The sequence below is a fragment of the Gopherus flavomarginatus genome, chromosome 5 (assembly GCF_025201925.1).
Source record: "Gopherus flavomarginatus isolate rGopFla2 chromosome 5, rGopFla2.mat.asm, whole genome shotgun sequence".
Classification (NCBI taxonomy): domain Eukaryota; kingdom Metazoa; phylum Chordata; order Testudines; family Testudinidae; genus Gopherus; species Gopherus flavomarginatus.
This window is the reverse complement of record NC_066621.1, coordinates 36451979-36468968: the sequence shown is the minus strand read 5'-3', so window position 1 is coordinate 36468968 and position 16990 is coordinate 36451979. Positions and strand designations below refer to the sequence as shown.

The 16990-nt window shown below is 53.0% G+C and overlaps 1 protein-coding gene across 9 annotated transcripts in view; it reads right to left on the bottom strand.

Moving 5' to 3' along the window:
• Positions 1 to 15628, bottom strand: part of STX3 (syntaxin 3) — a 35687-nt gene extending 20059 nt beyond the window's left edge. For 2 of the 9 annotated variants that reach the window (XM_050956321.1, XM_050956322.1), the window contains exon 1: positions 15093 to 15613. In XM_050956321.1, the coding sequence (XP_050812278.1) occupies positions 15093 to 15122 (30 nt within the window). In that variant the 5' untranslated portion in view covers positions 15123 to 15613. Of the gene's footprint in view, positions 1 to 10673; positions 10758 to 13505; positions 13526 to 15092 lie in introns of those variants that run through there. The other 7 variants (XM_050956325.1, XM_050956328.1, XM_050956329.1 and 4 more) reach the window with 7 other exon arrangements.
• Between the last annotated feature and the right edge of the window lie 1362 nt (positions 15629 to 16990).

Here is a 16990-nt window from a genome sequence, read left to right as displayed (position 1 = left end):
GGGAAGGGGGTGCAGGGCTGGCTGGAGACAGGGGTTGGTGCAGGGCTGAAGGCAAGGCAGGGGGTGAGGGGCTGGCTGGAGACAGGCTGGCTGTGGGCAGCGGGTGCAGGGCTGGCTGCAGACAGGAACTGGTGCAGGCAGGGCAGGAGGTACGGCAGGGGTTGGCTGCGCGCAACTGGTGCAGGTACAGGGGGTACAGCCCATCCTGTATGGTGAGTGCCCCCTCCTCCTGCCTCCCCCACCAGGGTAGCAGTAGCAACCAGTGGCTCAGGAGCTATTTAAAGGCCCTGGGGCTCCCCTGCTTCCACTGCCCCAGCCCTGTAAATAGCTGCAAGAGCCCTGGGGAAGTGGTGGGGCTCCAGGGAAGCAAAGGCATCTGGAGACCCCTCCCTGCTACCCCAGGGCTCTGGGGGCTATTTAAAGAGCCTGCAGCTCCCCTGCTTCTACCACCCCAGCCCTGTAAATAGCCGAGGGAGCCTTGGGGAAGCGGTGTGGCTTCAGCGACTATTTAAGGACCGGGGCGGCAGAGGCAGCTGGAGCCCCGGCCCTTTAAATAGCCCCCAGAGCCCCCCGCTACCCCAGGGCTTTGGGGGTATTTAAAGGGCCTGGGGCTCCCCTTCTTCTACCGCCCCAGCCCTTTAAATAGCCACAGGAACCCTGGGGAAGTGGTGGGGCTCTGGTGGCTATTTAAAGGGCCGGGGCGGTAGAAGCAATGGGAACCCTGGACTTTTTAAATACCCCCAGAGCCCCACAGCCCTACCCCAGGGCTCCAGCAGTGGTGCTCTGGTGGCAATTTAAAGGGTCTGAGAGCCACAGGCCTTTTAAATTGCCCCCTGGGGAAGCTGGGCCACCCCGCTACAGCACACTGGCTTTTGCTGGTACACCGTACTGGGGCTTGGGCATGTGGCTCTCTTAGGGGCGGGCTGATTCAGGGGAATTGGTTGAATGGGCCTAAAGCCGGCCGTGGCGGCTGAGATTTAAAGGGCTCTGGGCTCTCTACGGCTGTCGGCAGCCCACAGCCCTTTGAATCCCGGCTGCGGCTGAGATTTAAAGAGCTCTGAGTTCCCCACCGCTGCGGGCAGCGCAGAGCTTTTTGAATCTCGGCCGGCTGAGATTTAAAGGGCTCTGGGCTCCGCGCCACTGCGGGCAGCCCAGAGCCCTATGAATCCCGGCCACGGCTGAGATTTAAATGGCTCTGGGCTCCCCACTGCTGCAGGCAGCCCAGAGCCTTTTGAATCCCTGCCGTGGCTGAGATTTAAAGAGCTCTGGGCTCCCTGCCGCTGCAGGCAGCCCAGAGCCTTTTGAATCCCAGACACGGCTGAGATTTTAAGAGCTCCCCGCTGCTGCGGGCAGCCCAGAGCCCTATGAATCCCGGTCGCGGCTGGGATTTAGACAGCTCTGGGCTCCCTGCCGCTGCGGGCAGCGCAGAGCCTTTTGAATCCCGGCTGTGGCTGAGATTTAAAGAGCTCTGAGCTCCCCGCCACTGTGGGCAGCTCAGAGCCTTTTGAATCCCACCGCGGGCTGCACAGTGAGCCTCTGTGGGCCGCATGTTGTGCAGGCCTATAATACTTAGTCCTGCCATGAGTGCAGAGGACTGGACTAGATGACCTCTCGAGGTCCCTTCCAGTTCTTTGAATGCCTCACTTCTGTCCATTGTCAAGGGACCAATCAGGGAAATCTGTGCTTGTCTCTGAGTGTCTCTAGGCCAACAAACCAGACCAAGAGGCTACAAAACAATCTGAACCCTCCACCACATTACCATAGCAATTCTTCTCAATAGTCCCCTCTCCCCATACTCTCATAAAAAAAAAAAACAACCCCTAAGATGGTAAAGGTGTTTTACTAAACAACAGCCTTGCTCCCTGTTTATGGGAATATGGCTCCATGTTCTCTTCCACAGAGGCACAGATGATCCGTACTATTAATGACTCCAGTAGATCCCCACTTGTTTTGCTGCATGCAACAGAGACGGGTCCTTCTCACATGTCATAGGCTGCCACTCTGCCAGAGCCTCAGGAAGGAAAACTGGCTGGAATTCAACCAAACGCTATGCTTGTCTCCTGATGTGGCTGCGCTTCCACAGATCCATCCACTCGGAGCATTTCCTTGCACCAGAGGGCAGTTGCTGCTGTTGACTCCAGATGCAAAAGAAGGTGGTTCAGATTTACCTGGATGTCAACCATTGGCTGGGGCCTGGGGGAAGGGGTGGGGTCAGTGAAGAAAGCTTTCTGAGCCTCCACCACAGCCAGAGCACAGGACTTGAGACTTCACAGTCCACCACAGCAGGATGACAACTCCCCTCCATTTGTCCCAGTCATCTGTGTAACCAAAGTGGCCTGCAAGGATGGCACAAAGATGGGATCCTTAGCAGCCATCAGTCAGCGGTCAAGGATATCTGACCAGGCCATCCACAGAAGGAGCCACAGTATTAATCCTTGAGAGTTGCAGCAGTAGCAACCTAGCTCTATCACTGTAGTACCTGAGCCTTGCACAACCCCCTTGTATCTTCACTTTACAGATGTCGCGTCGCACCGCACCTCCAGCCCCCTGAACAAGGGAAGATTGAGAGACGAATACGTACATGTTACACGCACCCACTCTGCTACAGCCTTGGCTAACTAAGGTGAGTCTTTTGGCTCAGACACCAGAGGCACATGTGTGAAGATCCAGAGGACCCAGGTTCAAACCCCTCAGCTGATGCACCCCCTCCCACCCCCACACACAGAGAAGGGTGTGGTGTTACGTACAGCTTGACTAGGAGATGTGCAAGGCATGGTGATGAGGGACAGTCTGTAAATATCTGAAGGATGTAAATGCCAGTGAAAGAGAGGAATCCCTACTCATGGGACCATAACTAGGTCTAAGGGGATGAAAGCAAAAAAAAGAACATTGGAGATGAACGTCAGAGAGCATGCATCCCTGATCGGGGGCTGTGAAATTGATTCCTAAGGGGAACAATCGGAGCCCTGACTCTTGGGACATCTAAAATTAGACTGAGCCGAGCGCTAGGAAAGGTCGAGAAGGGCCCAGTGGACGCAGCCAGCTAAAATATGGCAGGAAGGGCATTTTCCAGCTGGAATGTCTCAGATTCTAGCAGTTTCTAGTCACTCTCAGCCTGGGGCTAGATAGGAGCCAGTGACCTAGAAGTAAGAGGCTCCTTCTCTCTCCCACATCCTGCAGCCCTAGAGCTCTGCGCTCCCTACAGCTGCCAAGAGGTTTCAAACAAACCCTGCTCAGTTGCCGCCAAGAAAGTGTGAGATGCTGGGGCAAGGATGCTGCAGAGGGGGAGGGTTCCCAGCCCAGAGGAGGGGTCTTTGGAGGCTCAGCAGGCAAGCTCCCAGAGAGGGGTGTTCCCTGCATACTGGGAAAGGTTTGTTTAGCCATCTGCATTCCTGATTAGCAGCAGAGCTAATCTCACATCTGGTTCCAGACACACAGCGAAGGTATTAACCGATTGCTGGCGGGGAGAGGGGAGCTGCCTGCTCAGGCGCATGCACAAACCGTCTCCCAATCATGTACCCCTATTGGCTTCGCCTGGAGCCCCTCAGCCCAGCTCTTCCTGCTTTAAAGGGACAGCGACTCCCCTCAGACAGGCTCTCCCATGTGGGTGACCCTCCCACTGGATCTGAAGAGACAGCTGCTCCCCTAAGCCACACAGAGATTCACCCCAGACCCATGCACACCCCATAGCCAAGTGGTTCTGCCACTTCCCCCATTTAAAGGCAAGAGACTCAATACCGCCCCCATACACCCATCACCATCCCCAGCTCTCAGTTTAAGGGACAGATGACCATCCCCCTCCTTCCCACAGGGCCTGATGAAAGCCAGGACCAGATGGCTGGATTCCTGGTTTAATTGCATTACACCCTCCCAAGACGCTCTGCAGAGCCAGAGAAAGAAGGGGAGGGGGGCAAGGGGGCTCTCCAGCCTGACACCATCTTGAGGAGCGGAGAGGAAAGTCAGGGGATATGCATGAGGGGAAAGAACCCAGCTGCTGGTTTGGGGCTGATCCTTGTGCAGAGTCACTTGGAACCATAAAACAGCCACTCCTCCCTAAGGGAGCAGGGCTTGGAGTCAGGATTCAGGGACATCTACGGAGCTGGGGTGGGGTGGAAGGAAGAATGACTGGGCTAGCAGAGGGCTGCAGGCTGGGATTGAGGGGCACCAGCAGAGCTGGGCGAGGAGCCTGGGGCTAGGATAGCAGGGGGGTGGGACAGAGGGGCATTGTCAGAGCTGTGTGTGGGGAGCAGGGTAGCCAGCAAAGCAATACACAGGGAGCCCAGAACTGGGATAGCAGCGTCTGCTGCAGGGCAGAGCTGAGATGCATTTGCAACAGGTAACTGGGAATGCTGATAAATTCAGACAAGAGACAGCGACTGCAGTGCAGGCGGTCTGTGTTGCACCTAGCCCTGCCAATACAAAGAGAGAGACAATGTGGGTGCGCTAATGTTTTATTGGGCCAATTCCTGTTGATGAGAGAGACAAGTTTCCCAGCTACACAGAGCTCTTCGAAAGCTTGTCTCTCTTACCAGCAGAAATTGGCCCCATAAAAGCTATTACCTCACCCACCTTGTCTCTCCAATATTCTGGGTCCCAGCCAGCTACAACAGCACTGCGTAATACGAAAAAAGACCATTTAAGCAGCTGCCTGAAAACAAGAAACATCTGTAGCTGTGTGAGTCCTGCACGCTGCTAAGAAGAGAGGGGGGCAGTTTTAACAGGAAATACAGCTGGAATTGCCATATCTCCCCAACACCTTCCTGCAGCTGCTGTTTTTGAGTCAATTTGAGGTGACGTCCCTTGAGGAGAAAGGTTGGCACCGACCTAAACTGAGTCACCCCAGCAGCTTATTGTTGTAACCCTCCTCCCTCCCCAGCCTATCTCCTTGCTAACCCCACTCATCAGGTCACAATTACAGTTAGGCCCTGATCCCCACAAAGGACCCACATAGCTGACCTTAATCTAAGGGACTTATCTCTTTAACCTCCCAGCACCCCTGTGAGGTTTGTTCCAGATGCAGAACTGTAGCACAGAGTCCAAATGACTTGCCCAAGGTCTGGGAAAGCAGAGAACTGACCCTGGATCCCCCAGTTCCCACCCCAGACCATCCTTCCTCTCTTCTTTTAAGCCTTTGCAGAGTCCTAGGTGCAGATCCTCAATGGTATTTAAGCACTACCTCCCACTGAAATCAATGGGAGTTGGGCACCTAAATACCTATGAGGATCTAGATCCCCCCAACTTGAGTTCTGCTTTCCTAGATCCTATTGTAGGGCCTGGAGTATGATTTCAAATACTTATTGCCGTGACCATTTTTCTGTTTGTTCGGTAAAGCGCCCAGCACAGTAATGTGATGGAGGGAATTCTGGGGGAACCTCCTGTTGAAATCCTACCACCAGCAGAAGGGGAGGTTGAGATGACCTCAGTCTCTATGGCATCACTAGATCCTGCCCTCTACCTGTGTGTCCCCAGGGCTCACACAGACACTTGGGGAAAACACATTATTCTGCCTTTGGAACACACCAGATATCACCTTGTGCCAGCTATTTCCAGGACATTTTCTGGAGAAGGGTTGCTCCAAAGCCAGTATAAGGACTTCAGACCCTGAGTTATTCAGGTGAGACACTCAGGTTCCCCCCGCCCACCACCACCACACTCAAGGAACAAAGTAGAAACATTTCCAGAAAAACAAAAATGTAGCTTCATCCTTCCTTAGGTTTGTGTTGAAATGGGAACATTCCCCACTCCTTTACCCCTTCCTTCTGTAAGTACACGAACCCTGGTATGAGAGTGTCAAAGACTAAGATGTGATTTCCCCTTGTTAATTAAAATACCAGAATCCTATAACATTGGCTTAGTGAAACCACTGAGGGCAGAACTTCACTACCCGCCGACTGATCTATCGGGGATCGATTTATCATGTCTTGTCTATATGAGGATAAACTGATCCCCAAACGCACTCCCCATCGACTCCAGAACTCCAGCGAGCGAGAGGCAGAAGCGGAGCCAACGGGGGAGCGGCAGCGGTCGACTGCCCGCTGTCCTCACAGCCAGGTAAGTCAACCTAAGATATGTCAACTTCAGCTACGTGAATAGAGTAGCTGATATTGCCTCTCTTAGGTTGATCCCCCACCAGTGTAGAGCAGGGCTGATAGGAAAAGATAGGTCATTGTCGCCCCTAGTGGCTGTACCACATATGAAGTTAACACATCCACAAATGCCAGTCAAGGGACTTACTCCTTCAGCTCTAGTGGAGGTTCATGCTTCTACCACTCAGAGTCCCGGGTTCGATGCATGTTCTTGGCTCAAAGCAGGGTTGCCTACACCAGCACGCTTCTGGGCACCATAAAACCAAAAGAATAATGTTTGCTGCAGGACAGGACAGAAGAATTCAAGAGTAGATTTTAAAATAAAAAAACCCAGTCGATAGAGATGAGAGAGAAAGACATCTGGAGCCGGTTCCAGCCATAGAGTGGATCGTGAAAACCTCAGGAGTGGCATCCAGGATGTATATTATTGTCATTGACAGGGAGTAGGAGGAGCTTAGTCACGTGTTACGTTGTGAAGGAAGAAAAATTGCAGCCATAAGTTGGGAGCTGAGTGGAGGATCTGAGACGCGACAGAGTCCCCAGCACCAAGGACTAGCTCCACCTGCCAGCAGGGAAACCCAACCGAAGGCTGGACAATTCATTGGCCTCTTTGCAGCCACCCATTGGTGGCACCGTGGAGACCACTGGTGAAGGAAAGGATGGAGCGAGGGAATTACCCTGAGATCATGAAGTACTAAAACCCAATTGGTTTCCATGGGAGTTAGGCACCTAAATAGCTTTAAGGATCTGGCCCGAAGTTCTTAGTGTCCCCCACCAGGGCACAGCCAGTGGCCTCAGTTCCTACACCATCCCCACCACAACAACAGCTACCTACAGCTGGTAGAGCACCGGTGGTGATACACTAAGTTCCACATTCATCCCAGGGTGTTACCCCGAGGATGAGCTTAGCTCTCAAAAGTCCCTGCTCTGGGTTTCTCTCCAGTTATCCAACAGTTGGTGGGACTCGATGGCTGATCCTGTAGCCATTACAGAGACCCAAGGCCCACCATGAGCACGAAAAGCCTTCACTCCTCACTCTTCTCCTGGACTTTGTCAAGAGCTGCCAGGCAGCGGAGGTTGTCTCCTTGTGTTGTTCTCTCCGTGCCTCCACCTGACACGCCAACTGTCACAATCTCCAGCGATCCTTCTTCATTTAGAATCAAATACATGACTCATACAGAGTCTCCACAGGTAACAAACAGCACAGACTGCCAGCTGCTGCCCTCCCACCTTGCCCCACTCCCCTGGCCTGTTTAACAGTTTATTCTCACCCCAATTTTCTTACCCCTTCAGCCATCAAACCAGCAAGAACCTGACTCCATCTGTTGTAGGCATCACCCAAAACATTCTGCTTCTTTCTTGAATCTCCATAGCAGAAGGCAGGAAAGTGAACTACTGTATTTGTTATGCTGAGGACCTCGCTTAGCTGGGGTGGGGGATGGGATCACAGCTGCTCACTGGTGTGCCACTGGCCCTATGCTGCTGCCAGTTAATAGAGATTTTCCTTGCAATTAAGTGACTTTTGGAGTCTGAGGCTCTGGCTTCTGGCCTCTGGCCTCCCTTTGCTATGGAGTTCCAAGTGTTATGGAAAGGCTACATTAAAGAGAGCTACAGATGTATATACAGATTGCCAACAGAAAGAGCCCACCTCTTGCACATAAGAATATACAGTATTGTTGTGCAAAGATAATTTTCCTAGACCATTGCTGACCTCCTCTCTTTGCATCCCTCCTCTGTCTCCCCTTTCTCTATCGCATCAAACTTAAGCTGCTTGTCTTCACTGCCAAGGCCTTTCACGGTCAATCCCCACCTGACCTCTCATCCCTCATTCGCTATCAAGCTGTTGAGGCTCACCTGTACTTGGCCCCTCGGGCCAGCTTCCACCGCCCACGTGTTATATTTTCAAACAGGCACCTCTGTGCTTTCTCCCAGACTGCCCCTTGTGTTTGGGACATGCTCCGCGTAAAACATCTCCATTTCTGCCTCATCGTCCCCAGTCAGATCCCTCTTCAAAAAACTCTCCTTTGCTGCAATGCCTATGAAAACCTGACAATGCTCAGACCAACGTGCGCAGATCACTGCCCATCATGCTGACCAATACTGTCTCGTTGTTTTCTTGTACTTCCCGGTCTGTGCTAATCTGTTTTCGTACAGTACCTAGTACAATGGGTCCTCTCCCAAGGACCATGGTAATACAGATAAGTAATAATAATAGCAAGTTCAGTAAAGCTGGTGGGATGCACTGAAGCAGCTTCCCAATTATGCAGTGCTTAGCTCCAAGTGGACACTGCCCAGGAGCATGGACTAGCATCTCTCCCAGCACCATGCCTCTCTAAGAGTCTGTCCCCTTGCCCTCAGGGCTGATCCCCTCCCACGGCTGGAATACAATGCAGGAACAGAGTCCTCAAAGTTACAATAGGCTTGGTTGGTGCCACTGTACTGAATGAGTGACTGGCTTAGCGAATCATTTCAGGCCATCGGAAATAAGACCAGAGACATGCTGGTAAAATTGTGCTCATCAGGATGTTAATTCTAGAGTCTCAACTCCCTAAAGGCTTCTCTACCTGGGAAATACCACAGATAAAATATTCATCCTCAGCCCTAGCTCTTATCCAAACCTTTTCACCTGTAGGTTGCAAAGAAGGCAGGATCATTATCCCCATTTTACAGCTTGAAGAAGTGATTTGCCCAAGGTCACCCAGCTGGCCAGTGGCCAAGCTGGGACTAGAAACCAGGCCTACTGAGATGCAGTGCTCTGCTCACTAGGCCATGCTATCGCATAGTCACTCCCCGCATGAGCACTCTATTCAGGAACAGAATAGAGGGGTGCTATTCTGCAATAGCTATCGCGTTTGAGTTCCCCAGAGGGCTGCAAAGTTATTGGAGGAAGGTATTGAGGCTACTACTCCTGCATTAGCCCCAGGCCACTGCCAGATTGGCCTGTTTGACGGCTGGCTCCATAGCATCGTAACTTCCAGCCTGGAACATGTTCTACTCTCCACAGGACCTTTAGGGGCGGGGGCAGTAACACAGCTCTGCTCAGATCTTTACTGCTATGCTCATCCATCTAGGAGGCTGAACTTTGCCCCAGCTAGAACAGGCCAAGCATAACCAGTGAACCTCCAGCCTATTCCTCATCAACGATTTAGATGTTGGCATAGAAAGTACGCTTATTAAGTTTGCGGACGATACCAAACTGGGAGGGATTGCAACTGCTTTGGAGGACAGGGTCAAAATTCAAAATGATCTGGACAAATTGGAGAAATGGTCTGAGGTAAACAGGATGAAGTCCAATAAAGATAAATGCAAAGTGCTCCACTTAGGAAGGAACAATCAGTTTCACACATACAGAATGTGAAGAGACTGTCTAGGAAGGAGTATGGCAGAAAGAGATCTAGGGGTCATAGTGGACCACAAGCTTAATATGAGTCAACAGTGTGATACTGTTGCAAAAAAAGCAAACGTGATTCTGGGATGCATAAACAGGTGTGTTGTAAACAAGACACGAGAAGTCATTCTTCCGCTTTACTCTGCGCTGGTTAGGCCTCAACTGGAGTATTGTGTCCAGTTCTGGGCACCGCATTTCAAGAAAGATGTGGAGAAATTGGAGAGGGTCCAGAGAAGAGCAACAAGAATGATTAAAGGTCTTGAGACCATGACCTATGAAGGAAGGCTGAAACAATTGGGTTTGTTTAGTTTGGAAAAGAGAAGACTGAGAGGGGACATGATAGCAGTTTTCAGGTATCTAAAAGGGTGTCATCAGGAGGAGGGAGAAAACTTGTTCACCTTAGCCTCCAATGATAGAACAAGAAGCAATGGGCTTAAACTGCAGCAAGGGAGATTTAGGTTGGACATTAGGAAAAAGTTCCTGTCAGGGTAGTTAAACACTGGAATAGATTGCCTAGGGAAGTTGTGGAATCTCCATCTCTGGAGATATTTAAGACTAGGTTAGCTAAATGTCTATTAGGGATGGTCTAGACAGTATTTGGTCCTGCCATGAGGGCAGGGGACTGGACTCGATGACCTCTCGAGGTCTCTTCCAGTCCTAGAGTCTATGAGTCCCTCTGGAAGAGGAAGGCAGCCGAGGGGTTGGTTGGTGATTATGGGGCCTGTCTGTGTTCCGATCCACAGAGAGACTGACCCAAAGCCCCTGCTCAGACACCCAAGTGGGGAAACCCCTGGAACAGGGATCTCCTGTTTAGACACCAGCTGCAGCTCTGGATTTCTCAGTCTCAGCAAATGGTCCAAAGAGACTAGGCCCATCCCCCTGCCAACACAATGCCTCTCAGATGGAGCTCTACATCTCAAGATGGCATCTACCAAGGAGACACATCATATGGCACAAACAATGGGGGAGCGACTATTGGAAATATGCTAGTTGCCCCACTGCCCTCCCAGGCTACAAAGAGTAGGCCCCAGTGACCGGCCTGCTCCTTGTGCCCCATCGATCACACCCTGACACAGTCCCCATGCCAGGACAGATCTGGGATTGTATCCAAGGGGTGGGGAACTGTCCCTATGTGCCATGTCCTACTCAGACCCTAGTAACAACCCCCCCAGGATCATTTCCCAAGAGGACAGACGGACCTGTTACCCATCTAGATCCCCTCCTTTCGCCTGCCCTCCCAATCTCACTGCCGGTTCGGGACTCCAGCCCTCCTAGGAATAAAAATAAAATTAATCCCCTTTTCTCCCCCCCTCAAGCGTTTTATCTCCTCTTCCTCTAGTTGATGGCTTTGTAATCCCAGCTAAATCCCTGTCACTCTCCCCCACCCCCTTCTCTCCCAGCCACCAACAGGGAAACCAAATGAATCAATGCTGCCATGTAATCCCTGGACCACCAGAAAGAGAAGAGCTCAAAGAACGCCTGTTCCGTTTCTATACCACAGAGATCAACCCCCCAAAGCAGAGAGACATTCCAGAATAGCCCACCTGTGACGCAGGAGTCGCAGGTTCAAGGCCCCTCTCCCCCTGATTCAGGGCAGGATTTTGAACCCAGGTCTCTTACATCACACGTGGGTGCCCGAACCACTGGGCTATTGTAGGGACACAGATGCACTCTGTCTCTCAAGGACTCTTTTTCATTCCCATGCAGAAAAATAAATCTCCAATCCTCTCCCTTTTTTTACAGAAAGGGCTTTTTGTTTTCCAGACGGCCCTAATAGTCACTGGGGTGATGGTGAAAGGGAGAGTTTAACCCCTGGTGTTCTGGAGGGACACATCCAGACCAGGAGAGGCCTTTGTTCCCCACAGTGGAAGCCAGGTAAAAAAGTTTAACCCTTTGGGCTCTGGAAGAGATCAATCTGGCTGGGAGAGGCCTCTCCATTCTGGGTAGTCCAAGACTTTTTTGGGGGGAAAGCTGTTAATTTGACAAGCCTGATGTGATCCTTAAGGTGAGCATTTTCACAGGAGATGCTGGTTTCTTTCAAGGGGTCTGTTTTCTGGCACAGGCTGCTATTCCCCATTGAGAAGAGTCATCTTTAGTGATGGTCTGGATCTCCCCCCAGGGTCTCCCATAGTGGGTGTAGTTCAATCAAGGCACATGGATTTTCCCACAGGGCCCCCAGGCTGGGGCAGCGTCACCTCTGGGATGCCCTGGACAGAGGGGGTTAGGTTGTCTCTCATGCTTCCCCCTCAGAGCCCTGCAGATTCCTGCCCATCATTTGCCACTTCCTCATGCCCCACAGCAACCTCCTTTTTCTGATGAGGGCAAGGGAAGGTGATGACTCTCTTCAGAGCCTAACAGCACTACTCATTAAGTAGGGAGGAGTGCTGCTGAGCACTCCCCCTGTCTCCAGCCCCAGGGGCTGAGGTTGCTGCTCCCCCAGGCTCCCACCAGAAGAAGAGACCCTAGTTCTCTTTTGAAGTAAATGGCAGAAAGTACATGGCCTTTCCACAGCCCACCATCATTAGCTCTATTTCGCAGATGGGGAAACTGAGCATGGGGAGGTGGGGGGAGTGACTCAGCCAAAGTTACACAGTGAGTCAGCAGCAGAGATCCAGATGTCTAGAACCATGCTCTGACCCCTCGTCCACACTCCCTCTTATCCCCACATCCCAGCCTGATAGACTGGGATATCATCAGGACTTCAATAGAATATGGGCACTGGATGTTGCTGCCCCAGGTGATGGGATCAGAACAGGGATGGTTTGGTCTCCAAATACCTGCTCCCTTAAAGGTGACACTCCAGGGTGGGAGCTAGACCCACTTCCCACAGCATTATAGATTTCTCTAACACCTCTGACCAAAAACCCCCAGAGCCCCCCTGAAGCAAAGAAGCGGCGGACAGGGTATTACAGCCATGCTACTCCCACTCAGCTCTGCTTAGCTGCTGCCCATTCGCTACCAAGCAGGGCAGATCCTGCATTACAGCTGGGTTGGGACAAAACAGGCTGGGGAGAATGAGGGCGCAGTGGGACCGGCTAACCCAGGAGCCTCAGAGACACTAGGCCTCCCATTTGTTTCAGTCGTTTATTCTGTTCATTCAGCCCTTTGTCTGATACAGCTTTCATTGCCAGGAAGCGCTGGTTAAAAATGTGAGAGTCTGATCCCGTGCCAGCGGGTGGCCTTGCCCTGGGTGACCTGCCTTCTGACATCAGTGACACCACCAAGGGAACATACACAGCTCTCATGGGTGACCCTACAATAACAAGGCAGCGCACACACAGCTTTGGGTGGCCCTGCCTGGGGGGGGGGACAAGGGGGCAATTTTCCCCAGGCGCCACAGGGACCCCCATGAGTGTTTTTCAGGGGCCCCTGGAGAGGGGTCCTTCACTTGCTCTAGGGGCCCCAGAAAACTCTCGCAGGGCCCGGGTCCCTGGAGCTTCTTCCACTCCGAGTCTTCGGCGGCGGGGGGTCCTTCCGCACTGGGGCGGAAGGACCCCCCGCCGCTGAATTACCACCGAAGCGGGACCCGCCACCTAAGTGCTGGGTCTTTGATGGTAATTCGGTGGCAGGGAGCCCCCGCCATGGGTCTTCGGGGCACTTCGGTGGCGGATCCTGGAGCAGAAGAACCTCCCCGCCACTGAATTACTGCCAAAGCGGGGGCTCCCCCCGCCACCAAAGACCCCAGGCCCCCTGAATCCTCTGGGCAGCCCTGCTCACAGGTGACACTACAATAATGAGGCAGCACGCACATGCGTCTCCCTTGGGTGACCCTCCCATCATGAGGGAGCCTGCAGAGCCCCTGGGAGTTTGCACAAGCTCATAACAGAAAGATGGGTGCGTAGGCCCAGGGAGTGGTTGCAAGCACCCTACAGGAATAACAGCATGTGCAGCTCACAAGCGACCCTACAATAGCAGCAAGTTGTGCACAGCCCCTGTTGCTCACAAGCAACCCCACACACTAAAGAAACTAGCACCAGAGCCAATGCGCCCAAGCAACTCTCCTGAGAATAACTCCAGGCTCTAGCACTCACCACCCAGTGATCAGCCAGCAAGGTGCCTGTGTGATGTGGGGGAAGGAAGCTCAGTCACAGAGCAAAGTGCCAGGGTAATAATGGGTGTAACCCTGCGGGTACTGTTATCGCCAATTAACGGACAGGCTGAGCAATGGGTGGGCAAGGCCGTTAACGGACAGGCTGAGCAATGGCTGGAAAAAACCGTCCCCAAGAGGAAAAGAAAAGGAGGAAGTTGCCAGTTCAACTCATCCAAACGCAAGTGGGGGGGATGGGGTGATTGAAATGGCCTCCATCCCCTAAATCTCTTCAGCCCATCCCCCCTTCCTCAGCTGACTCCCGTGGGGCCCCCCGATAGAAGAACAAGGGCCCCTGGCCAACAGGCCCCCTCTGAACCCTGGACCCCCACCACCTGCTCTCAAGGCACAAAAGAACCTCAACCTCAGCATCAACCACCTCCTGAAGACACAATCTTCCTTCCCTTCCCCTCCCCTCCTGGGGGCATCAAACACTTATCCCTGGGGTGGGGGGAGCTGCCCTGGGTTTGCCCCCCAATTTGCAAAGTACAGCCATCACTCCAGCCCCCCCACCCCAATCTCTCTCACTGTGGGAAGAGAGACAAACAATCACTCCGCAAATGGAGCTTGATTATCCCCCTGCCCTCAGCTTTACATAGGAGAGACCAGGGAGATAGGAAGGAGGTTGATTGTAGGGCGGGGGGACTAAAGAAACCAGGGAGTTGGGGGGGGGGGGATGGCTGAGTGTAGAGCTGGGGGGAAAACACTAGAGAGACCAGAGATGGGGGGCTGATTGGGGGGCTGGGGTGGGGATACTGGAGAGACTAGGGAGACGGTGGGGGTGGGAGGAGCTTAATACGTGGGGATACTAAGTATCAGAGGGGTAGCTGTGTTGGAGTCTGGTGGCACCTTAAAGACTAACGGATTTATTTGGGCATAAGCTTTCATGGGTAAAATACCCACTTCTCCGTGCATCTGAAGAAGCGGGCTTTTTACCCACCAAAGCTTATACCCAAATAAATCTGTTAATCTTTAAAGTGACACTGGACGCCTTGTTGTTTTGTGGGGATATTGGAGAGACCAGGGAGATGAGGGGGGTGGGGGAGCTGATTGTGGATACTGGAGAGACCAGGGAGCTGGCCGGGTGGGGGCCTGGAGAGACCAGAGACGGGAAGGGGTGACTGTGGAGCTGTGTGGGGATACTGGAGAGACCAGGAAGCTGGGAGTGGGGAGAATACTAGAGATGCGGGGAGGGGGCGATACTGAAGCGACCAGGGAGCTGGGGGCGGGGGAGTGACTGAGTGTGGAGCTGGGGGTGGGATACCGAAGCGAGCTGGGGGCGGGGGGCTGAGTGTGGAGCTGGAGATGGGGGGAGATACTCGGGAGACCAGGGAGCTGGGGTGGAAACCAGAAGTACCAGCGAATGCCTCCTTCCCCTGGCCCTTCCCACTCTCAGTATCACCATGGCATCGAGCCCCCCAAGCGCGACAGAAGAGCTGGGTCTTATTACTAGCATCAGCCCCGGGGCGCAGAGATCGAGCCCCCACCGTGCCCCGCCTTGCTCCTCTCAGCAGCTGCTGAAGAGACTCACGGCTTTGAGCTGCTCCAGCCGATCCTTCATGGTGCCCCGGCGCCCCGCGGCTCCTCCCAGCAGCCGAAGGCTCCCAGCGGCGCTTCCTAGGCGGCCGGCTTCGCTCCAGGAAGTCCTAGCGCCTGCAGAGGCCCGGGGGATGGATCTTCGCCTTCTTCCCGCCCAGACTAGAAAGGGGGTGGGAGGCTCATTAGACCAGAAAAAAAATAACTCAAGACCCGTCCCCTCCTCGTTTATTTGTGGTCTCTGTGACTCTGCGTGCGGCCGTGCGCAGCGGATTGCCAGGCCCTGCCGAGCTGGCCGGGCCCCAGCTGCTAATCCCCAATGACATACAAAGGAACGGAGAAGGCAGGAGGGAGGGGAAGGAAAGACAGAGAGAGGGGGAGGGGGAAGACGGGAGCCTCCCACTTTACCTGGGCCCACAATCTGCTGCCCCACAATCGCTTAAAGAGCCAGGCCAGAGACAAGGTGGGTGAGGCAGGGTGAGCTGGTCTCGTGGCCGGCAGAAGTTGGGCCAGTCAAAGCTGTTACAGTACTTCCCTCACACTGTATCTTTAATGTCCTGGGATCCACTCAGCTGCAACAATTAAGAGACAGGGGGTTGGACTAGATGACCTCCTGAGGTCTCTTCCAACCCTAATCTTCTATGATTCTATGACACAGTCAGGCCAAACTGGGCCCCAGGCTCGGCCCTGATCAGAAACCAAAGAGCTCAGAGAAACCTCTCCTGCCATCTTTTCAGCTTGTAATCAGATGGGGATTTTTAAGAGCCAGCCTTTGCAACCAAGGGCTTGAGAAACTGAGGCTGAAACTGACCAGGGATGGCCTGGTGTCCCAGGTGCCTTGTCTGCTTTCACAGAGGGAAAGGCCCAGAACAAACATGCCATCAGAAAGCTGTTAAAATTCCTTCTGGTTTAATCATCTCAGAGGCTAGTTGCTAAGGCAGGGAAGCCACAGGATTTCAGCCCCTTTCAGGTTTGGATCCTTAGTGGTGAACTGCAGGGGAAAAATACATTGAGCATGACTTTTTTTACTTCTCTGTAATGTATAAAGAAAGTGCAAAGGAGAAAAAGGGAGGAGGAGAGCAGGGCTAATGTGAAAACTGATTGAGACAGGGAATTATTTTGATTCAAGATGCTTAAGACTGTGGGAGGGACTGCATGGCCCAGCCCAAGGGAGAGGAAGCAAAGATGACGTTAAATCCTTTTTGTGCCCCTCTTGGTTCTGGGCTGGTCAGGAGCTAGAACAGCACCTAGCATAATTTAGGCACCCCAGGGTTATGGCAGCCCTGTGACCCGGAGTGACTATAGAGGTGGGCACTGAGGCTGGGCAGGTTGGCCCTGTGGTTAGGGTGTTACCTGGAGACCCACACTGAATTCTCTGCTCTGCCACAGACTTCTTGTGTGACCTTCGGCAGGTAATTCAGTCGCTTTGTGCCTCACTTTCCCCATCCATACATTGGGGATAATAGCACTGCCCTGCCTCACAGGGGTGTGTGAGAATCAATACATTAAAGTCTGTGAGGTGTTCAGATACTGGGGTGGTAGGGGGCATATAAATATATTAAATATGTTCCTGCCCTGTGTAGGGCTTGTCCTACATGTTGCCTGCCCCCCAGAGAAATTCTTCCTAGAGACTAAGGTTTTTTTTACTAGGGGGTTGCACATGTTGCTTGTGTCAGCTGAGCTTACTGCACCCCATTGGCTCCTTGCATCTCTCCACTCTCCCCAACAGCTCCCTGGATGCCACTCTCCCATCCCCCTCCATTGAAGGGATTCCCTGAACACTCTAGCTAGGGTCTCTGTGTGCCCCAATACCCCCCCTCCTCCCACACCAGAATCCCCCATTTTTCCACCATGCTAGTGGCTTTGCATGAACACCCAGTCCAATATCCTCCA